Source organism: Punica granatum, unplaced genomic scaffold (assembly GCF_007655135.1).
Source record: "Punica granatum isolate Tunisia-2019 unplaced genomic scaffold, ASM765513v2 Contig00408, whole genome shotgun sequence".
NCBI classification, from domain to species: domain Eukaryota; kingdom Viridiplantae; phylum Streptophyta; class Magnoliopsida; order Myrtales; family Lythraceae; genus Punica; species Punica granatum.
The window spans coordinates 27849-44885 of NW_022204324.1; the positions used below are offsets into that span (position 1 = coordinate 27849).

At 39.5% G+C, this 17037-nt stretch overlaps 2 protein-coding genes across 10 annotated transcripts; one reads left to right on the forward strand and one right to left on the reverse strand.

Annotated features, from left to right (window-relative positions):
* The first annotated feature begins 6877 nt into the window (after window positions 1-6877).
* Window positions 6878-9463, forward strand: LOC116190265 (tRNA (adenine(58)-N(1))-methyltransferase catalytic subunit TRMT61A-like). The gene is made up of 4 exons (XM_031519944.1): window positions 6878-7010; window positions 7581-8078; window positions 8719-8963; window positions 9096-9463. The coding sequence occupies exons 2-4, from the start codon at window positions 7630-7632 to the stop codon at window positions 9326-9328; spliced, it is 927 nt and encodes a 308-aa protein (XP_031375804.1). The 5' UTR covers window positions 6878-7010; window positions 7581-7629; the 3' UTR covers window positions 9329-9463.
* Window positions 9464-11592: 2129 nt separating this feature from the next.
* LOC116190264 (protein WHAT'S THIS FACTOR 1 homolog, chloroplastic-like) lies at window positions 11593-16107 on the reverse strand. Of its 9 annotated transcripts, none has more exons than XM_031519942.1 (7): window positions 14734-16107; window positions 14091-14295; window positions 13920-13976; window positions 12529-12737; window positions 12284-12333; window positions 11885-11966; window positions 11593-11788 (listed from the first exon to the last, which is right to left on the reverse strand). In XM_031519942.1, the coding sequence occupies exon 1, from the start codon at window positions 16014-16016 to the stop codon at window positions 14748-14750; it is 1269 nt and encodes a 422-aa protein (XP_031375802.1). In that variant the 5' UTR covers window positions 16017-16107; the 3' UTR covers window positions 11593-11788; window positions 11885-11966; window positions 12284-12333; window positions 12529-12737; window positions 13920-13976; window positions 14091-14295; window positions 14734-14747. The 9 variants fall into 9 exon arrangements, with proteins under 9 accessions (XP_031375802.1, XP_031375795.1, XP_031375797.1 ...); XM_031519935.1 differs by having other exon boundaries at window positions 11596-11788; window positions 12284-12389; XM_031519937.1 differs by having other exon boundaries at window positions 11599-11966; window positions 12284-12389; window positions 14091-14186.
* Window positions 16108-17037: the final 930 nt, after the last annotated feature.

Consider the following 17037-nt stretch of genomic DNA (forward strand, 5'->3'; position numbering starts at 1 on the left):
TCGATCAGCGAATTTTTCTGAACACAATGGCAATTTCGAATTATTTTTTCGACGTCCGATCAAGAAGATGGAATTTTCAATTTATACGCGCGTCAAAAAAAAAAAAAAAAAAAAAAAAAGGGTCAAACGGTCAAAGTCTGACAACTTTGACCGTTGACCAGGCCCCCCTCCCCCCCATTTTCCTGTTCTTCTTCTTCATCGTTTCTTCTTCTTCCTGTCTTCTGGTTCTTTTCTTTTTCTTTTCTTTTCTTCTTCTTCTTCCTCCTGGCAGGGACGGACCGGTCTCGGGACCTCTGCTGCCGCTGCGCCCGAGCCTGCCTGCCGCACGCCAACCCCTATGCGCACGCGACTCCTCGAACACGCAAACGCACTCTCTCTCTCTCTCTCTCTCTCTCTCTCTCTCTCTCTCTCTCTCTCTCTCGGTTTTTCTTTTCGGACGAAAACCCGCAGCTCGTCCGGGGGAATGGGGGGGAGCTCACAGACAAAAAAGATCCCGGAGCTCACAGACAAGAAGACCCGGAAACCTCCAGCTCGCCTACGACCGAGAAATCCACAGCTCGACGATTTTTTCGAAAAAATCTCAGCCCCTCAGCCCAGAAACCAGGCCAAACAAGGCCAAACCAATCCCGTTTTCCGGCGACCGCCACCCAACCGTAGCCAACTTCAACCAAACTTCATATCCCACATGTATTCGACCTCCCGAGTCCATTTCCGGTGTTAGTTTCGCGATTTGAAGCTTCCAGCTTGCCAACCAGCCCTGTCCAGAACCGAGTTCCATAGACATCTTCACGGTTTCCCGGGCTTCCTCGACATTTTCCACCACCTCACGACTATGGCAAGTCGTGCCATCATTTCCTAAGGGTTCCTCATGACCCTCACTCTCCCCCGTGACGAGGTGGTCACGTGCCGAGAGCCGCTCAACCGCGCACCACCGCCATTTCTCTCTTTTCTCCCTTTACAGATTTTTTCCAGTTTTTACCGGTTTTCTTTGCATCTCTCAGGAAAATCGACATGTCTAATCTTCATGAAACCACTGCAGGCATGATCCTCAGTCAGTTAGGGTTCCAATGCCGCCGACCTTGCCTCAAAATTCCATCGGAAGCCTCCGTGGCGACGTCCGACCCGACTTGTGCCAGTCGGGTCTGTTCCTCTGGTCGTCTTTTCTGATCCGAACTTTGAAGGGACGTATAGGTCAGCTCGAGTTGAATCTCGCTACGAGCCACCTATCACCGTGCTCCTCAGTCAGTTAGGAGTCCAATGCCACCGACCTTGCCTCAAAATTCCATCGGGAGCCTCCGTGGCGACGTCCGACCCGACTTGCGCCAGTCGGGCCTGTCCACCCTTCCAGTCGGGTCTGTTGCTACCATTCGGGTCTGTTCAAGCCAAAACAGCCCAAACCCGGCTCGGCAACGGTCCAGCCCGACTCTTGAAGGCCCCATCCCGCATCTCGGGACTAGCCCATTATTTCTCTGTTGCAGGTCCAGCCCAGTCGGCCCAGTCCGCCAACTTCGGCCCAGCCATCCTTTCGCAGCCCAATCTTCCATTCGGCCCAGTCCACACCATCGGAGTTCGGCCCAATCCAGCTCAGGCCGGCCCAATACTGTTCAGACCGGCCCGGTCAAACTCGCCCAGCATATCTTTGACTTTTTTTTTATTTACAGAATCACCCCTCAACTTTCCGAACTAGGTAAATTCTCAACTTAGTGGCATGATTAGGGCTCATTCCCTGAATATTATTGCTTTCTTGACGGATATAATGTGCAGTGTATGTTCTTGAGTCGCGTGGGTGATCGTTTTGTCTCCGAACTCGATTTTACAAACTTTCTGTTTTGTCACATTTCAGTCCAGAAGAAGTATTTTTATTTTCTTAAGATCTGCCCCGAATTTCAAAATCATTTTCAATCAAGCCCCGGTCACTTTATCATTTTTCAATCAGTCCTTGAATTTTCCAGAATTGTTCTAGCATTCCAAGAAACTTTCCGAGTTGTTTCAGTTTAGTCCTCGGGCCTCTTTTTTTATCTTTCAGATCAGTCCTGATTTTCAATTTCATTTCAAATAAGTCCTAGGGCATTTTCAGTAAATTTTTACACAGTCCCAATTTTTAGAATTTTCAAATCAGTCCTCATCTTTTAGAATTTTCAGATCAGTCCCTGAACCTTTCTGAATTTGCAAATCAGTCCCTGAACTCTTCTGAATTTATAAACCAGTCCCTGTACTTTTCTGAATTTATAAACCAATCCCTGAACTTTTCGAATTTTCAAATCCGTCCCTGTTTTTTTAAAATTATCCAAATCCGTCTGCGAACATTTTTCCAAAGATATCCAATCGCTTTTCCTACTTGGATTCCCTACCGATAACGCATACGCCTCATTTAAATAATTTTGTTTATGTAATTATATGTATGCAACATGATAATACGTGCTCTTTGCAACATGTACTTTTCTGTTATTTGCTGTATTCATCACGGTTCAAGCCTGAACTCATAGGAAACGATATCACGGGGTCCAACGCCCATGCACATTGAGAGCGCGCAACCCGAGTGCGGCATCGGGTCTTGCCTCGACTCAACGTCCCAATCTTAGTGATGTCTAAATGGAAAGACAACTCGGATAGGATGAATGAGTCGTGGTCAGGACATGACCCGGGAGCTCGACCTGTCCCACGGCTGTCTCAAGAGTCAAACGATTCTTCAGTTATCCGTCGGTCCGGTCGGACCCGACCACCGGCTCCATGAGCCCGCGTTGCATTATTTTTTATTTCGGTCCTTCAAGACTCACGGCATGCACGAGAGGAATATTTGGCTTGATGCAAATCAACCGGGTCCAAAACACAGTACAAGCGTCTGTATCTTCATTTATGCAAGCATACCTGTATTTTCATTCGGTCAATGTAAGGATCCCGGTTGATAAGCAGAAAAGGCCTGAGAGTGCTTACGAATTTACGGTGTCAAAACGGGCGAGTCAAGTGCAACCTTAAATCACACGGTAAATAAACAAAACGGCAAGCCTAGCAAGCTAGAGTACCGAAAGGGCGTGCGGGATGTAGGCCCGCACGTAATAGAACCCCCGAATTCGGAATTTTCGGTTCCGCATGATCATTGCCTTAGCATTTAGGTGTACCCCGTACCCCTAGACCCGGGAAACTTGCCGGCCCTCGACTTTTGGGTCGTAAAATGGCAAGTGGCGACTCCTTCTCACGTGCGTCCGTCGCGCGTCCCCGGGAAGGTGGACACTCCCAAGCCGCGTTGCAATGAGGCTTCGCGCATTGCGTGCCCCGACGAGACGAAATTCGAGTGCGCACAATAATGAGTAAAATTAAAGTTAGAATTCCTTAAAACCAAACGGGTTATAAATTTTTTGACTGTTTCGAGCCTATTAAGACGGTTTACTATTTTTCGGGAGTAATTTGAAACATACTAAAATATACAATGTATTTTGACATCACTCTTAACTATAGATTGCGCATTGAAATTAACACTACGGATGATGTCAACCCTTTTTTTTTTTGCATAAGTGATTATGAAGATGCTAGAACTGAGGCGGCGGGGAGTGAATTAATGGTCCACCGTTTCAAGGGAGTCCCACATAGAAATACACGTCAGCATCGTTAGTGATGTTAACGTTCCATGTCTGCAGTTCCGTAAAAATTGGACAAAATTTTCACAGCGCGATAGATGGGAAATAAACCATAAACATTAGGATGCATCCAAAAAAAAAATGAATGAAGGTTGGGATAAAATTGAGGCAACGCGAAAAGGTTGGATACATCATGCTATTAACCGTTTAAAAATTTTAGAAGGGTCCAAATTTTTAATTTTTTTTGTTACAATAGAGGCTCATATGTTTAATATAATAGAATATATATGATGCCTTATTTGGGATTAGAGTTGAGATAAGCTCAACTCTATCCTAACTTTGTGTGTGTATATATATATATATATATATATATATATATAAAATTGGATTATAATAATTGTGTTATTGAATTATGAGAAAAGATGTGAAAAAGTAATGAATAGTTGAGAGAAAGTAATAATTGTATTGGTTAATTGTGGAAAAAATAATGAATAGTTGAGAGAATTTAGTATTAGAAATTAAATTGAATGATTAAAAAAATTGAAGAAAAAAAGAAAAAATAATAATTGTGTTATTGAATTGAAGATAAATGGAGTTAAGTGGAGTAGAGTTAAAAGTAAACTCTAAAACCAAACAAAGAAATCTAATAAAGGAACACGGATAATCTCACATGAGTGTCGAACCTAGAACCTCATACCTTGATGTATTTGGATATATTCAATGTCCTTATTCATGCATCATTATTATGAAGCATTTACACTCATTATATGTTGTGTCTATTTTATGGATTAAGATGAAGCCCGTGAATTAGGGCAATGATTTTAGGGTCATGATGAGTAAAACCAACAATTTTAATAAGTCCTCCTATTTTAAAAGGTTCCTGATCATAGAATCACTGACTAGAGAATCAATAATACTGATAAGACTAGTATAATTGTTACATGCTCCATGATAGAGGGCAGCTAATCTCACAGTTAGTTATGAGAACTTAATAATGTCCAATGGAAATCTTATATAAATGTCAATAGGTGATTCCTCAGGTGATAGAAGGTGTAACTAATCTTTAGAACTGGGATTACTGTAGTACTTTATAATTGTTAATTTATGATTTTGGTCTATTACTTAGCATAACTCATTAGGACGTGTGCATGATATTTTGGATATAACTTTCATGGAAGTGGGTGAATATAAACAAGGGATTGGTTACTTCTAATGCGAGGAGAGAACGGGCTAGGTTTTGTATTGAATATTATTTTGAGAAATCTCTCGCCATAGTAATATTAGAAATATTTGATCCCTTTCATTTGACCTCCATTCTATCTGAGTGAGTGGTCATGACAAGTTGCTAGATGTGAACCGTGACGGGTTAATATGATTAAGAGTTAATTTGGTAATCTTATTAAGTGGTTTAGTAAAATTAAATTAGTTAATTAGAAGTGTTCTAATAAAACAATTATCTTAACACTATATGGGCCGACACATTGCCAGTTTAGTGCTGTTCAATCGCCCCCCAAGTACTTCTTCTGAATTTCGAATAGTATTCAAGATCCTCTGTTTCCGATTATCTATTAAATCGCTTAATGAAAGTAGATTATCTTTCCATTCATTTCAAAACTTCCATAATCCCTTCCCGAGCCAAATAATCGAAAAATTAGGTGGTATACTATATGTATATGTATCTTAGAGCTTCTTTTAACAACCTATACATTCTGTTCTCATTTCCAATTGGACGATCCCTTAACCCAATTAGCAGAGGATTATAAATGGATCAAACTTTCTCACTTCACTTTCACCTACCTTTGGATGAATTTTTTCTAAAGCTAAAGAAAAGGATTTCGAACAAAATGAAATTTGCCTTTTTTATTTCGTTTTTATTTAGAATTTAAAATCAAAATGGAAATATATTTCTATATATATTCGATATAGAATATAATAAATATATATTTGGAGTCTAATACAAGACTTTTTCTCATAATGAAATATATTTATCTATTCATTTAAATTTCAATTAGAAAAAGTAAATTTTGCTAGCCCGAAATAAGCTGGTAATGATCACGTGTACTTTATTTGGATAAGGACATAACAAGAAGTAAATTAACGATGAAATTTGGGGAATTCCATAAACATTCATTAGAATGTTTGTAGATACATGTTGTATGGCTACGTGCGTGCAAGACTAAAAGGGCAATTTAAAATTGTTTGTTCCAAAAAAACCAAAAATCTGGTAACTGAAAAGGGATCGAGATCGAGATATCAGTAGCAAGCAAGCAAAGATATATTCTATCTCTGGGATAATTGAAAATTAAAAACGGATGGAGAAGATAATAATAATAAGGCTCTCTAGTAGCAAATACCGAAATAGGCCAGCAGAGTGAACGCGTGAGCGAGAGGTCGGTCCGAAAGCCAAGTGTTCTTCTCTTTCGCTAGAGGAATCTTGATTTGTATCATCATCGAAGAACGCACACGTATGCATCTCCTCAAAGGATCATATACAACATCTTCACCCGGTCTTCGAAGGTTATACTCCAAAATCAGTCTTCTTTTTTTTTTCTTAAATTGATATCAAGATGATGGTTGTTGGAGTATACAGGAACAGATTTCCTTCTTCTTCTTTTTTTTGGTGCGTTTTCCATTACAAGTGTGCGGGTCCATGTACTCTGTTTTTTTCACGATACTCAGACCCTATTCTGTAAGGGACATATTCCAAGATTTTGAAACCGAACCCTACCTTGTTGAGTTATGGAATCGGAATCTATTCGGAACCTATATTATACCACGAGATCTGAGTATCCTATTAAAACTTGTAAATTTCTTCTCTCGCTAAATAAAACCGAAAATATTTCATCCATAATCAGTTATCACGCAAAACAGAATGTCAACATAGATTTATATATTTTTTAAATTAGTAACTATATTTTTTAAACATAGAAATATCTAAATATAACTATATATATATACATATATATAATAGGGGGAATTATTATCAAAATCCAGATATCGGTTCCCGTTTCGATTTTGAGTACCCAATATACAAGAATCGGAATCGAAATCGATTTTTATTTGATTCCTGCCATATTCTCAATACGAGCTACCCGGTCCGATTACGGGTATATTTTAATACCCGATTCATATCATAACGGATAGATTTCGGCCGATTCCGGGTATATCCGGTATCCGTGCACACCCCTATTTTTTATTGAGGCGATGGGCATATTTTGAAAAATATTCAAAACTTTGGGTCGTTTTGAAATTTTAAGAAAATTAATATCCCCCTCATCGAAACTGCAACTGCTTCCCTTCAGTCGTCCACTTTGCTTTGACCTCAACTCCTCTCTCTCTCTCTCTCTCTCTCTCTCTCTCTCTCAGCCCGGCCGCCTCTCTCTTTCTGGGTCTCTGTTTGAAGGACTCCTCGTACTATTCCGAAGCATCTCTTTGGTAAGTTCTTAGGTTCCTCCCCCTGACTATGGTCGAATGTTATTCACAGCCGAGAGTAGCTGATAATGGCGAATATTATTCTTTGTGCCCTGCCCCCCTTCAACCATGTCCTGTTAATGTGATAAAGTAATCATAGATAATATCATCGGATTCTGGGGCCTGCCCGGTTCCATAAACCCTGTACATACGCTGTTCCTTATCTTCCTTTGGCCTCTCGATTTCGTGTCGGAATGATTCTATGTCAGGCTCTATGAGCTCAATGTGCCATTAGTTGCTTTACTATTGAGTTGTGTTATCTTTCGGGAGTTGAGTGACTGGGCTGTTGGTTATTTGTGGAAGTCACGAAGAGGTGGCTTGTTCTTTATTTTCGATTGTCGGGTCTCGTGAGAATACGAAAATCACATCGCTAGCAAGATTAGCTGGTAGGTTCCTGGCGTTTTGGTTGGTAGTTTAGTGTGTACAACTCGAAATCAGCTTACTTTGATAAGTGGAATTCTCGGTTGGCTTCGGCTGGTTTTTACGTTCTTCTCATGATTTGCCTGCTTACGCCATCATACGCCCTTTTGACAGGAAGAAGTTTCTTTGTGTCACACTGGCATCAACCACCGGACGATTCCAAATGTTGCCGATTAACTCCTCTCAAAAGCTTTCCTTCACAAAATCCATCGATCATGGGGATCTGGTCATAATTTATGAGAGACATGATACAATGAAGGCGGTCAAAGTGAGTGAGGGATCATCCTTTCAGAACCGCTTCGGCATGTTTAAACACTCAGACTGGATCGGGAAGCCATTTGGGTCCAAGGTTTACAGCCACAAGGGTGGGTTTGTGTACCTATTAGCTCCAACTCCCGAACTTTGGACACTGGTTCTGAGCCACAGGACTCAGATCCTTTATATTGCCGACATCAGTTTCGTGATTATGTACTTGGAAATAGTTCCGGGTTGCTTGGTTCTCGAGTCTGGGACTGGAAGCGGGTCCCTCACAACCTCTCTTGCCAGGGCCGTGGCTCCTCACGGCCACGTCTACACATTCGATTTTCATGAGCACAGAGCTACTTCTGCTAGGTAATTATATGTTTCTTGATATAGATTACCAGTTTTTGTTTGTAATGTCTGATTATAGAAAAATGACGTACTCTCCACCAAGACTCCCTAAATGCTTATGCTTTACTCGCGCACGCTTGTGTGTGTGATAGATGATAGATTTGATTTATCTCGAACTTTAATTCATAAATTTTATATAGTTCTCACGTTTCACATATTTAGGATATGCTTGTTAATCCATCGGCTCTATATTTCTATAGTAGCACTTTTTTAGGACATCATTGACTAGATGTGTTCTGCAGAATGATACCTATAGAGCGTATGAGTATCTGGCGAATAACCAAATGTTTTGGTCTGGACATGAAAGATTGGTCCAAGTTCATAACTGAAACTGAGTCATAGATTTGCTTGTATTGTCATAAGCTTATGGAATGAACTTGGACAATTTATCCATTTTGTTCCTTATCGGGGATGAGATAAGAGAGAGTACAGAGTACTACAGACTGTTGATTTGATGGCTTCTCTTCTTTTAAATTCTTGGTATAATGCTCTGCTTAACTACGACCCAGTAATTTCTGCCTGTTCACTGGAGAAATATTACAACAAAACCAAGATCTGCTCGTGAAAATTCTAATATACCTAGTTATCCCTTCTTGCACAGGGAAGACTTCGAGAGAACAGGAGTGAACAGCATAGTCACGGTCAGTGTTAGAGACATTCAGGGTGAGGGATTCCCTGAAGAATTCTGTGGCAGGGCCGATTCAATCTTCTTGGACCTTCCTCAGCCGTGGCTGGCAATACCTTCAGCAGCTAAGATGTTAAAACCGGATGGGACCCTGTGCTCTTTCTCACCTTGTATTGAGCAAGTCCAGCGATCATGTGAAGTTCTTCGAACAAACTTTACAGGTAACAATAATAATAATGATAAGAAACCATCTTTCTCTCATCCAAAGAAACACAAGCTTGTACATAGTATGCACATCTGCTTGCTTAGATTTTCAAATCACGAAATCTGCTTTCTATGCATCTGTATGATAGATATTAGGACTTTCGAGATCCTCCTTCGCACGTATGAAGTTCGAGAAGTGAAGATGGACGCCTGTCGGGATAGCAATAATGAGTCTCCTAAGAAGCCCCCTTGCAAGAGAAGACAGATGATTGGAGCGAACAATGGTGATGATATATCAAGTCCTACGGTGATGGCAAAGCCTTCCAGCGAGGCTAGAGGGCACACCGGTTATTTAACCTTTGCAAGACTCAAGTGTTTGTAATACACTTCAAAAATTCCAATTTTGTGGTTTAACTGCTGTTAGACATTCATGTGGTTCATTTGTTTCATTACTAATCAAATTGTAAAACCACCTCAATAAGGGATGCAATATTTAATGCATTGATCATTGAGTTTATAGAAAGCGCACACATGAAGTTATAATAAGGTTAGATCACAAGTGATAGGATATGAGAAAATTTTGTTAAAATTTAGGAGATGAGATATTCGTAAATTTAGTTGTGATGTTCTGAGTAAGGCTTGGTTTGGAAGCAATATTGTCAATGGAAAGAGGGTTCAAACAAAATTATCAAAAAATAATTGTTGATTTCAAAATTAGGTAAATAACCTAAGTACGAATCTTAAAGTATAGTTTTTTTACAGTGAATTCAAAAAGCAACAGTTTATTGGTCAATTCAAAAGGCAACAGTTTATTGCAAGGGTTACATGGAATACTTAGAAAAAAAATTTAGATTAGATAGAAGAGTGTGTCTATCATAAGGAGGCTCCTTAAAAGTTCACTCTTAAGATGCTCCATAAAGAGAGAGATTGTTGTTATTTCGTAACAAAACTGACGAGTTTTTAACAAAATAATGCACCATCTTATCGCAAAATAAATATCTTACGATTAAACAACAGATTTCTTATTATTTAACAGTAAAACTTACTGACAAGCATTCGACAATAATGACACGGTCCTCCCGATTTGCTTCTGGAAATTGCTTATTTTAAAGAGCTTTCTCATGGAAGCTGATCTCCTAGGTAGGTTCTTAACTAAGTACAAATTCGATATAATTCTCCAAATTGGATTAACCATAATTTTACGGAATCAATACAATAATTTTACCTCACCTTTACCAGAACCGTCACTCACTCTAAACCTTGAAGCAAGAATCTCACTGTTACTCTTTCTTTTTTCGGTGATAATTTCATTGTTAATTTTCATTACTTGAACTTCCTGATCTCCAATGCTTGCCGTTCCCCAATTCTGAGCTTAAGGCTGCTGTGAACTTGAGGTCACATTTTCGAGCCTCGCATTTCAGTGTTTACGGATACCTCAGAGGCCTATGCCTCGTCGGAAGCTTTCAGATCGACCTTTAATGTGATAGATCATGGTCGGATAATCTTGAGGTCAGTGCTGACATCAATATGGCGAGAGAAGGTCAGGATAAGGCAGACCATCGCCCACGCACCGTCGCCCACCAGTAAAGAGCTAAATCCGTGACTCTAGGCCAACTTAGATGACTGATGCTAAGATTGCAAGGTTGCGATCTACTTACAAGCTGAAACTGTCTTGGATTTTGATTGACTTTAATCATGAATACTTTTAATGAGTTTCAAACTCCATAAAAGCTCATACTGCAAGTCAAGATTTTTTAAAATCTTTCAGATATTCCGTGAGTCTCTTCAAATTAGATCTTTAATAGGCCATAGAACGATTTTATCCCGTGCACGGGATTCTCACTAGTGTTCCATACCCAATCTAGGGACACTATTTATAAGTCATTCTCTTCCTCGGCAAGAGGAAATTCTCCTCACGATTCAGTTAAGAACTAAAGACTCTGCAAGCAAGATCCAATTCGTTGAACAGATCGCAGGAGGTGGACCACAGTTCACTAGCCAGTTTCGCATTATACGAAAGAAAAAGAATTTATTGTCCGGCCACTCCCACCGAAAAAGTACACTCCCGATGTTTCCTGAAGATAAAGCAAAATGCAAGTATTCATGAGCCTATGCAGTAAAACTCCTTCACAAAATAATGCTTATACGAAGGGACACTTGGATGAGATAATATATTTTTAAAAAAAATTAGAATAATTATTAAGAAAAAATATGTGAGAGAATTTATTATAAAATTTAAAAAAAGATTAAAAATAAATAAATAGTTTGGAAAATTTAATTTTAAAAAACTCGTCATAATAATGTTAAAAAAAATATGTGAGGAAATTTATTATTAAATTAAATAAAATATATTAAAAAAATAATGACTGTATTATTAAATTGAGGAAAAAATAGAGTAAAGTGAAGTAAAATTTTAATTTAAAAACCAAACAAAACCGTCTGTGAATGAGAGCAGTCAATGAAACATTTAAGAGATGGTCTAATTGAAATTAAGCATGCTAAAATCGACAAGGTACTCACTGCCCGAATGGAAGAACATGGACCCACGACGATGCAAAATAAAGATAGCCGTGAATTATTATGCATGGTTTTGTTTAATAGGTGCGATCTAATGTCGAAGTTTATCAATTTAGCACTTTCAAAGGATGGCCGTTAATACTGAAATTGAATATTGATTACTGCTAGAATATGCACTCCATCTTGTTTGACAAGTAATCACATTTCGAGGATGTGGATTTATCCCAACAATATGGCAAGGAACCATACATGACAGAAACATGACTTGCTTTCTCCATCAAGCCAATTTGCCGTTGAAGTGCATAGGAGAATAGCAGGAGGCAGACTGCAAACAAGAAATTATTTCACAATAAAAGGAAAAAAGGATTAATTCTCGGGTGCATTATATCAAACAGAAAAGAAAGAAAATTCTCTTGCATACATTTGGAGTACTCATAAACTTGAGCAAACGGATACTGCTTTGATCTCAAGAAGCACTTGCCCATTACAGCTTGCCCGTCAACCTGCATAAAGCGCACCCAAAAGAAAGAGGTCAATAAATGCAAGTTTGAAGCCATGCCTAAATCTTTGAAGTAAATATCACAAATTTTGTTCATTTTCTCAGTTAGGAGCATATATTCCTTCTATGTGACTAATTAAGGAATTCTCAAAAATCATCCAGACCGTGTGATTGCAATATTTATTCGCTGTGCACTCCAAATTGAACCCGTATAGGGACCATTGTGTTCATAGATTATATGGTTGTTAACATGACCTCATATGAATATCAGAATATGGGGAGGGAAACAAAAGAAAGGATCGTGCAATAAGAAAATTTTACCCGTTCGATGCGTAAATGATGTAACATTCACAATCCTTGAAGGCACAGGGCTGTTTATGAGAAGAGGCAATAAAAGCTGGGTCAAGCAGAATGCACAGATGTCTCTCTGAAAGATTTAAGAATTGTTGTTAGATATGAACAATAAGCAAACACCATTTGACTTTTTGACATAATTGTTCACCATGTTTCAGCATAAAAGAATACAGAAACAAAGCAAGAAAAAAAAAGGGAAAAAAAATCATTACTCGTTGTATCCTTCAGCTGTCTTTCTCAGAGAAGTTGCAAGTATCCCAGCATTGTTTATTAAGAGTTGGACCGAAGAATGCATATTTGAGTGCTGTAACCACTGCTGAAGAGATTCTTTGAAATGAAAGATCGAGCGGAAGGAAGAGATGTCAACTTCAAAAGCTTTGGGATGGGCCTCCTTATTCAACATTTGAATCGTTGCAGCAGTCTGGGGGCACCAAAGCATAGTGTCATTTTGAGATCACCAAAGAAAAGCCTAGATAAAATTCTTACAAGATTTTATTAGATAAATGATACAATTGATAACGTATCAGAAGTTCATCCAACTGCAGAAACAGAAGGATTTTGATTTTCAGATATTATGGAAACCACTTATTTTTCATTAAAAAAAAAGCAAAAGAAAGAAAAGGATGCAGTTTCTTTCAGCTGGGTGCAGTTCCGGTTTTCCTTGAACTAAATGGAAACATCTCTTTTATGTCAAGCAAGTAAATCGTGTTTTGTTCGACCAAGTCTATCATATCGAATAACATTGTTGTTCTGTGTCTTTGATATCAATCTCTAAAGACTATCACCAATTCAACTTTATACAGTTCTTTCAACAAACTTACAGTAACAACCCTCCTAACAGTTCATGCTCCTGAAAAATTTCGAAAACCTTCCCAACAGAATTATCATAAAAAGGAAGGTTCCATAATTTCAGTATCTTCTTTATTATGAAACAATTATTTGGAGAATTTGATCCTGTCCATAGATCCATGATAAATTCATGCCCAACTGTAATATGAACAGCAAATGATAAGGACTATAGTTACAACTGCAAGAAGAGATTTATCTTCCCATAAGTCAAGGCTGGTTCCAAAATGAACGACTTAATTACTTCTTGTTAATATCAAGCTTATTTAAACTAAACCAGCCTGCAAAGAAGTAACATCACAACCTCTAGAAATATATCTGCATCTCATTAATAGTAAAAGATGAAATAATATGCATATTTAAAATTAAAAAAAAAAAACCGAATGCATGTGATCGAAGAAAGACAAGTCCTAAAATAACGATTTCATTAAGGCAGTATTAAACTCTATCCACAAGTAGGAGTTTAACTTGAAGACGACTAACAGTCCAGTTCTAAACAAGAGTACACAGGAAAATTGTCTTCTTTCCATCAGATTCCCACAACAAATGCTAAGCATGCAAAATATATACCAGTTTTCAAGAGTTATCCATCCAGCACAACAAAACCGGAAGCACAATCCGAACAGATCCATCATTACCATTACCGCAACATATTTGTGCAAAGAACAGGAAGAGCGTGAAGAAAGGATAGAACAATAATGAAAGTAATGAAGTACCAAGAACAATGGTGAAAACAATAATGAAAGTAATGAAGTACCAATAACAATGGTGAAACCTTCATCTGAGAGAGCTCAGGCGGCAGCTGCACCTAAACCTGATGTAGCGTGCAGCAACCAATCAATGCATATAATTTTATACCAATATGAATCATGAAACAAAAAAGAAAATAGATAAAGTGATTACATGTGTAAAACGAATGGGTGCTTACACCAGTGATAATGCGGACAGGTCTAACGGGAGATGTTGCTAGGGAGTGACGAGAGTAAGAGTAAGACTTTCGAGCTTGCAGGCTTCGAACATATAACTGCAAGGGTGAGGTGATAAGAGCAATGGTCCAAAGAACTGCCATCCTCCAAACTCTACCGAGCAAGCAAAGAGACAAACTTCTCTAAACTGCACCCTCATCTAACTGACTGAAAGAACTGGCATTAGATTGGCAAAACCGAAACCAGACTAAACAAGACACGGAATTCACTTTTTCACATATGAATCAAAGACCAAACTCACAAACCATAACAACGATAAAAGTTTGATGGTTCTCAAGGGCAGATAGAAACAAGAAACAGAAAGGCACATATATTTATAGATGAACAAACAGATACAGCTGGAGCAACATAACAGTGACATCTACAGCAGGAGTAATGGCTAAATAATTAGTCTACCCATGTGAAAGTAACATGACACAGAACCATAGCTGTGGAACAAGAAGCTTCAAATTTAAGGTTTCAGCGATGGCGCAGACACCCACAAACACTCCCATGTCCTAAGCAGTAAGAATTTAATTAACAACAATTGGATCACACAAAGCATGAGCTGATGCATGCAATGGGTGAAAAATCGTCTTCACTCACCTTGAAAATCATCTTCACCCACCTTCCTCGATTTGAAGTAAAACTTCCGACTCTCCAGTCCCATCATTAATCCTATCTCGATCCCCTTCCCCTTCACCACCTCGTATTGCCATCATCTCCATATTCTTTTCGACCTCCAGCTTCCAAGCCCTGACCCGCTCTGCTCTCTCGCCCCATCCTTCCTCCAGCAACCCGACAAACCGGTCCTTGATCTCAAGTAGTGGGTCCCTATCAATCAGTTCTCCATCCTTATAGGCCTCTCTCAGCATCGCTGTCTTTATCCCTCCCTTCAACGACATATAGAATATCCCAGAGTGCCTTGTGAATGTGCTGGAGAACGCATTGGAGAACCTGTAATCCTCAGTGAACTTCCCTATTATCGGCACAGGAATCCTCTTTAACAGCGAGAGGGAAAGCAATTCGTGAAAAACCCCGACCATCCTCTTCTCCATCTCCGGCGACGCTTGGTCCAAGTGCGATACATCCTCGTATGGGGAGATGTAATCGAGCTCCAACCAATCCCGAACCCACTCCCTCATCTCCTTCTTTAGGAAAAATCCTGGCGGGAGCTTGACATTAAAGTTGGACCGGGACCGGATCCCGGTCATCGTCGACTCTTCCTCCGCCTGCCTCTCGATAGCAGACTTCGCAAACTCGGGGTTCCATGAGATCAGCTCCAGGAATGATTTGCCCTCACCCGGGGAACCGACTAATCGGAAGTACTCAGGATGCCTTGGGACCAAATCAACCAGGAAATCGTTCGGTAACCCGAACTCTCTCTTGACATGAACCAACTTATCAGTGCTGATGACTCGGTCCTTGGACATCATCAGCAGCTTACAGAGCTTGGACACGATCAATCCCTCATTATGGGAATTGATCAGCCGCTCCTTCTCGAGGAACTGCCGGAGCCGGGCGCTTGGTCGAAGGAACTGCACGAGGTCAGACTTTGGCCGGATCCGATCGTAGTAGGTGTCAAAGAGGCCGGGGTTCTGGTCCAAGAAGGTCCGTACCTTGACATTGAGGCGGAGCCTCTCGCGGCGCTTCTCAAGGTATTGGAGCGGGATGACTTGGCCCGGCTCATTCAGGACCTCGCGGACAACTCGGGCAGAGAGCTTGTAGCGCTTGTCATTGTCAATCGCCTGGTCGAGCTTCGGGTCCTTCCGCCACACCACTCTGAGGCTCGAGATGGACCGCCCCAGGTGGTGGGGATAGAGAAGTGCAGAGCTAAATCGGAAATGGTGGCGGAAGTGGGCGGTGACAGAGAGGGTTCTGAAGAGCATTTAGGAATTGGAGAGCTTCTGATGAAAACCGGGACGCAGAAGAGGGAGGTCTATGGCGGCGAAGCTCCTATGGAACAAGAAAAGAGGAATATCAACTGTTTATAATATATGCTCGTACATACATTTTCCCAAAAAAAAAAAAAAAAGGTAAAAGATATAGGCAATAATTATTATTCTTTTTGCTACTATCGTCCCCACAAATTAAATTATAGTCGAAGAAACACGTAACTTACGGAACACTGAAAATTTAACATTGAAAAGAAAAGTTTTTTTTTTTTTTTCAAAAGGTGTCTGCCAAATGCTTCGAACATCTCTTACTTAGAAATTGCTCATGATCTTCGCACAAACTCGAGAATGACACTCCTCTCTTCTTCGGAAACTCCCAAATTAAGGATTTTTATTCTAAATTATATATATATATATATATATATATAAATGTAGGAATGCTAGTTTTACTTCAACTACAATATGAATAAGAGTAATTAAATTTACCTAAAAATAATGAAAAAGAGGTCCAGTGTTCGATTTTCGTGAATGATAACTTTGCACCATTCATCTCCCTCATATCCTATGTTGTACATACATCTTTACGAATTATTAGATCTATGAATTCCAGTAATCCGGAAACAGTCCCGGGTGTAGCCTTTGATTGGGAGAGGTCCCAAGGCAGAATTTTCATCCAGATGGGCAAAAATGTTACTTGACATAAATAGTGCATAAATATTTTTTTTTCAAGGAACGCAAAATACTAATTTTACATAGTTTTATAATAAAATTTAAAAAAAAAATTCAAAGTTCAGGGGGCAATTGCCCTCCCTACCAATTAACTGGCTCCACCCCTGGCTCGAAGTGTATTGCCGGTTAGAAATAAAATTGAAAGAAATCTAAGATCGAAAAGGCATATGTAATAGATTAGTATACGCATGTCCTTTTAATTCTATGGATTACAACTCTTTACTAATCTACAGTTATATTTATATTCCCCAAAAATTCTAATTATATCTTTGTAGATGAAATTTTT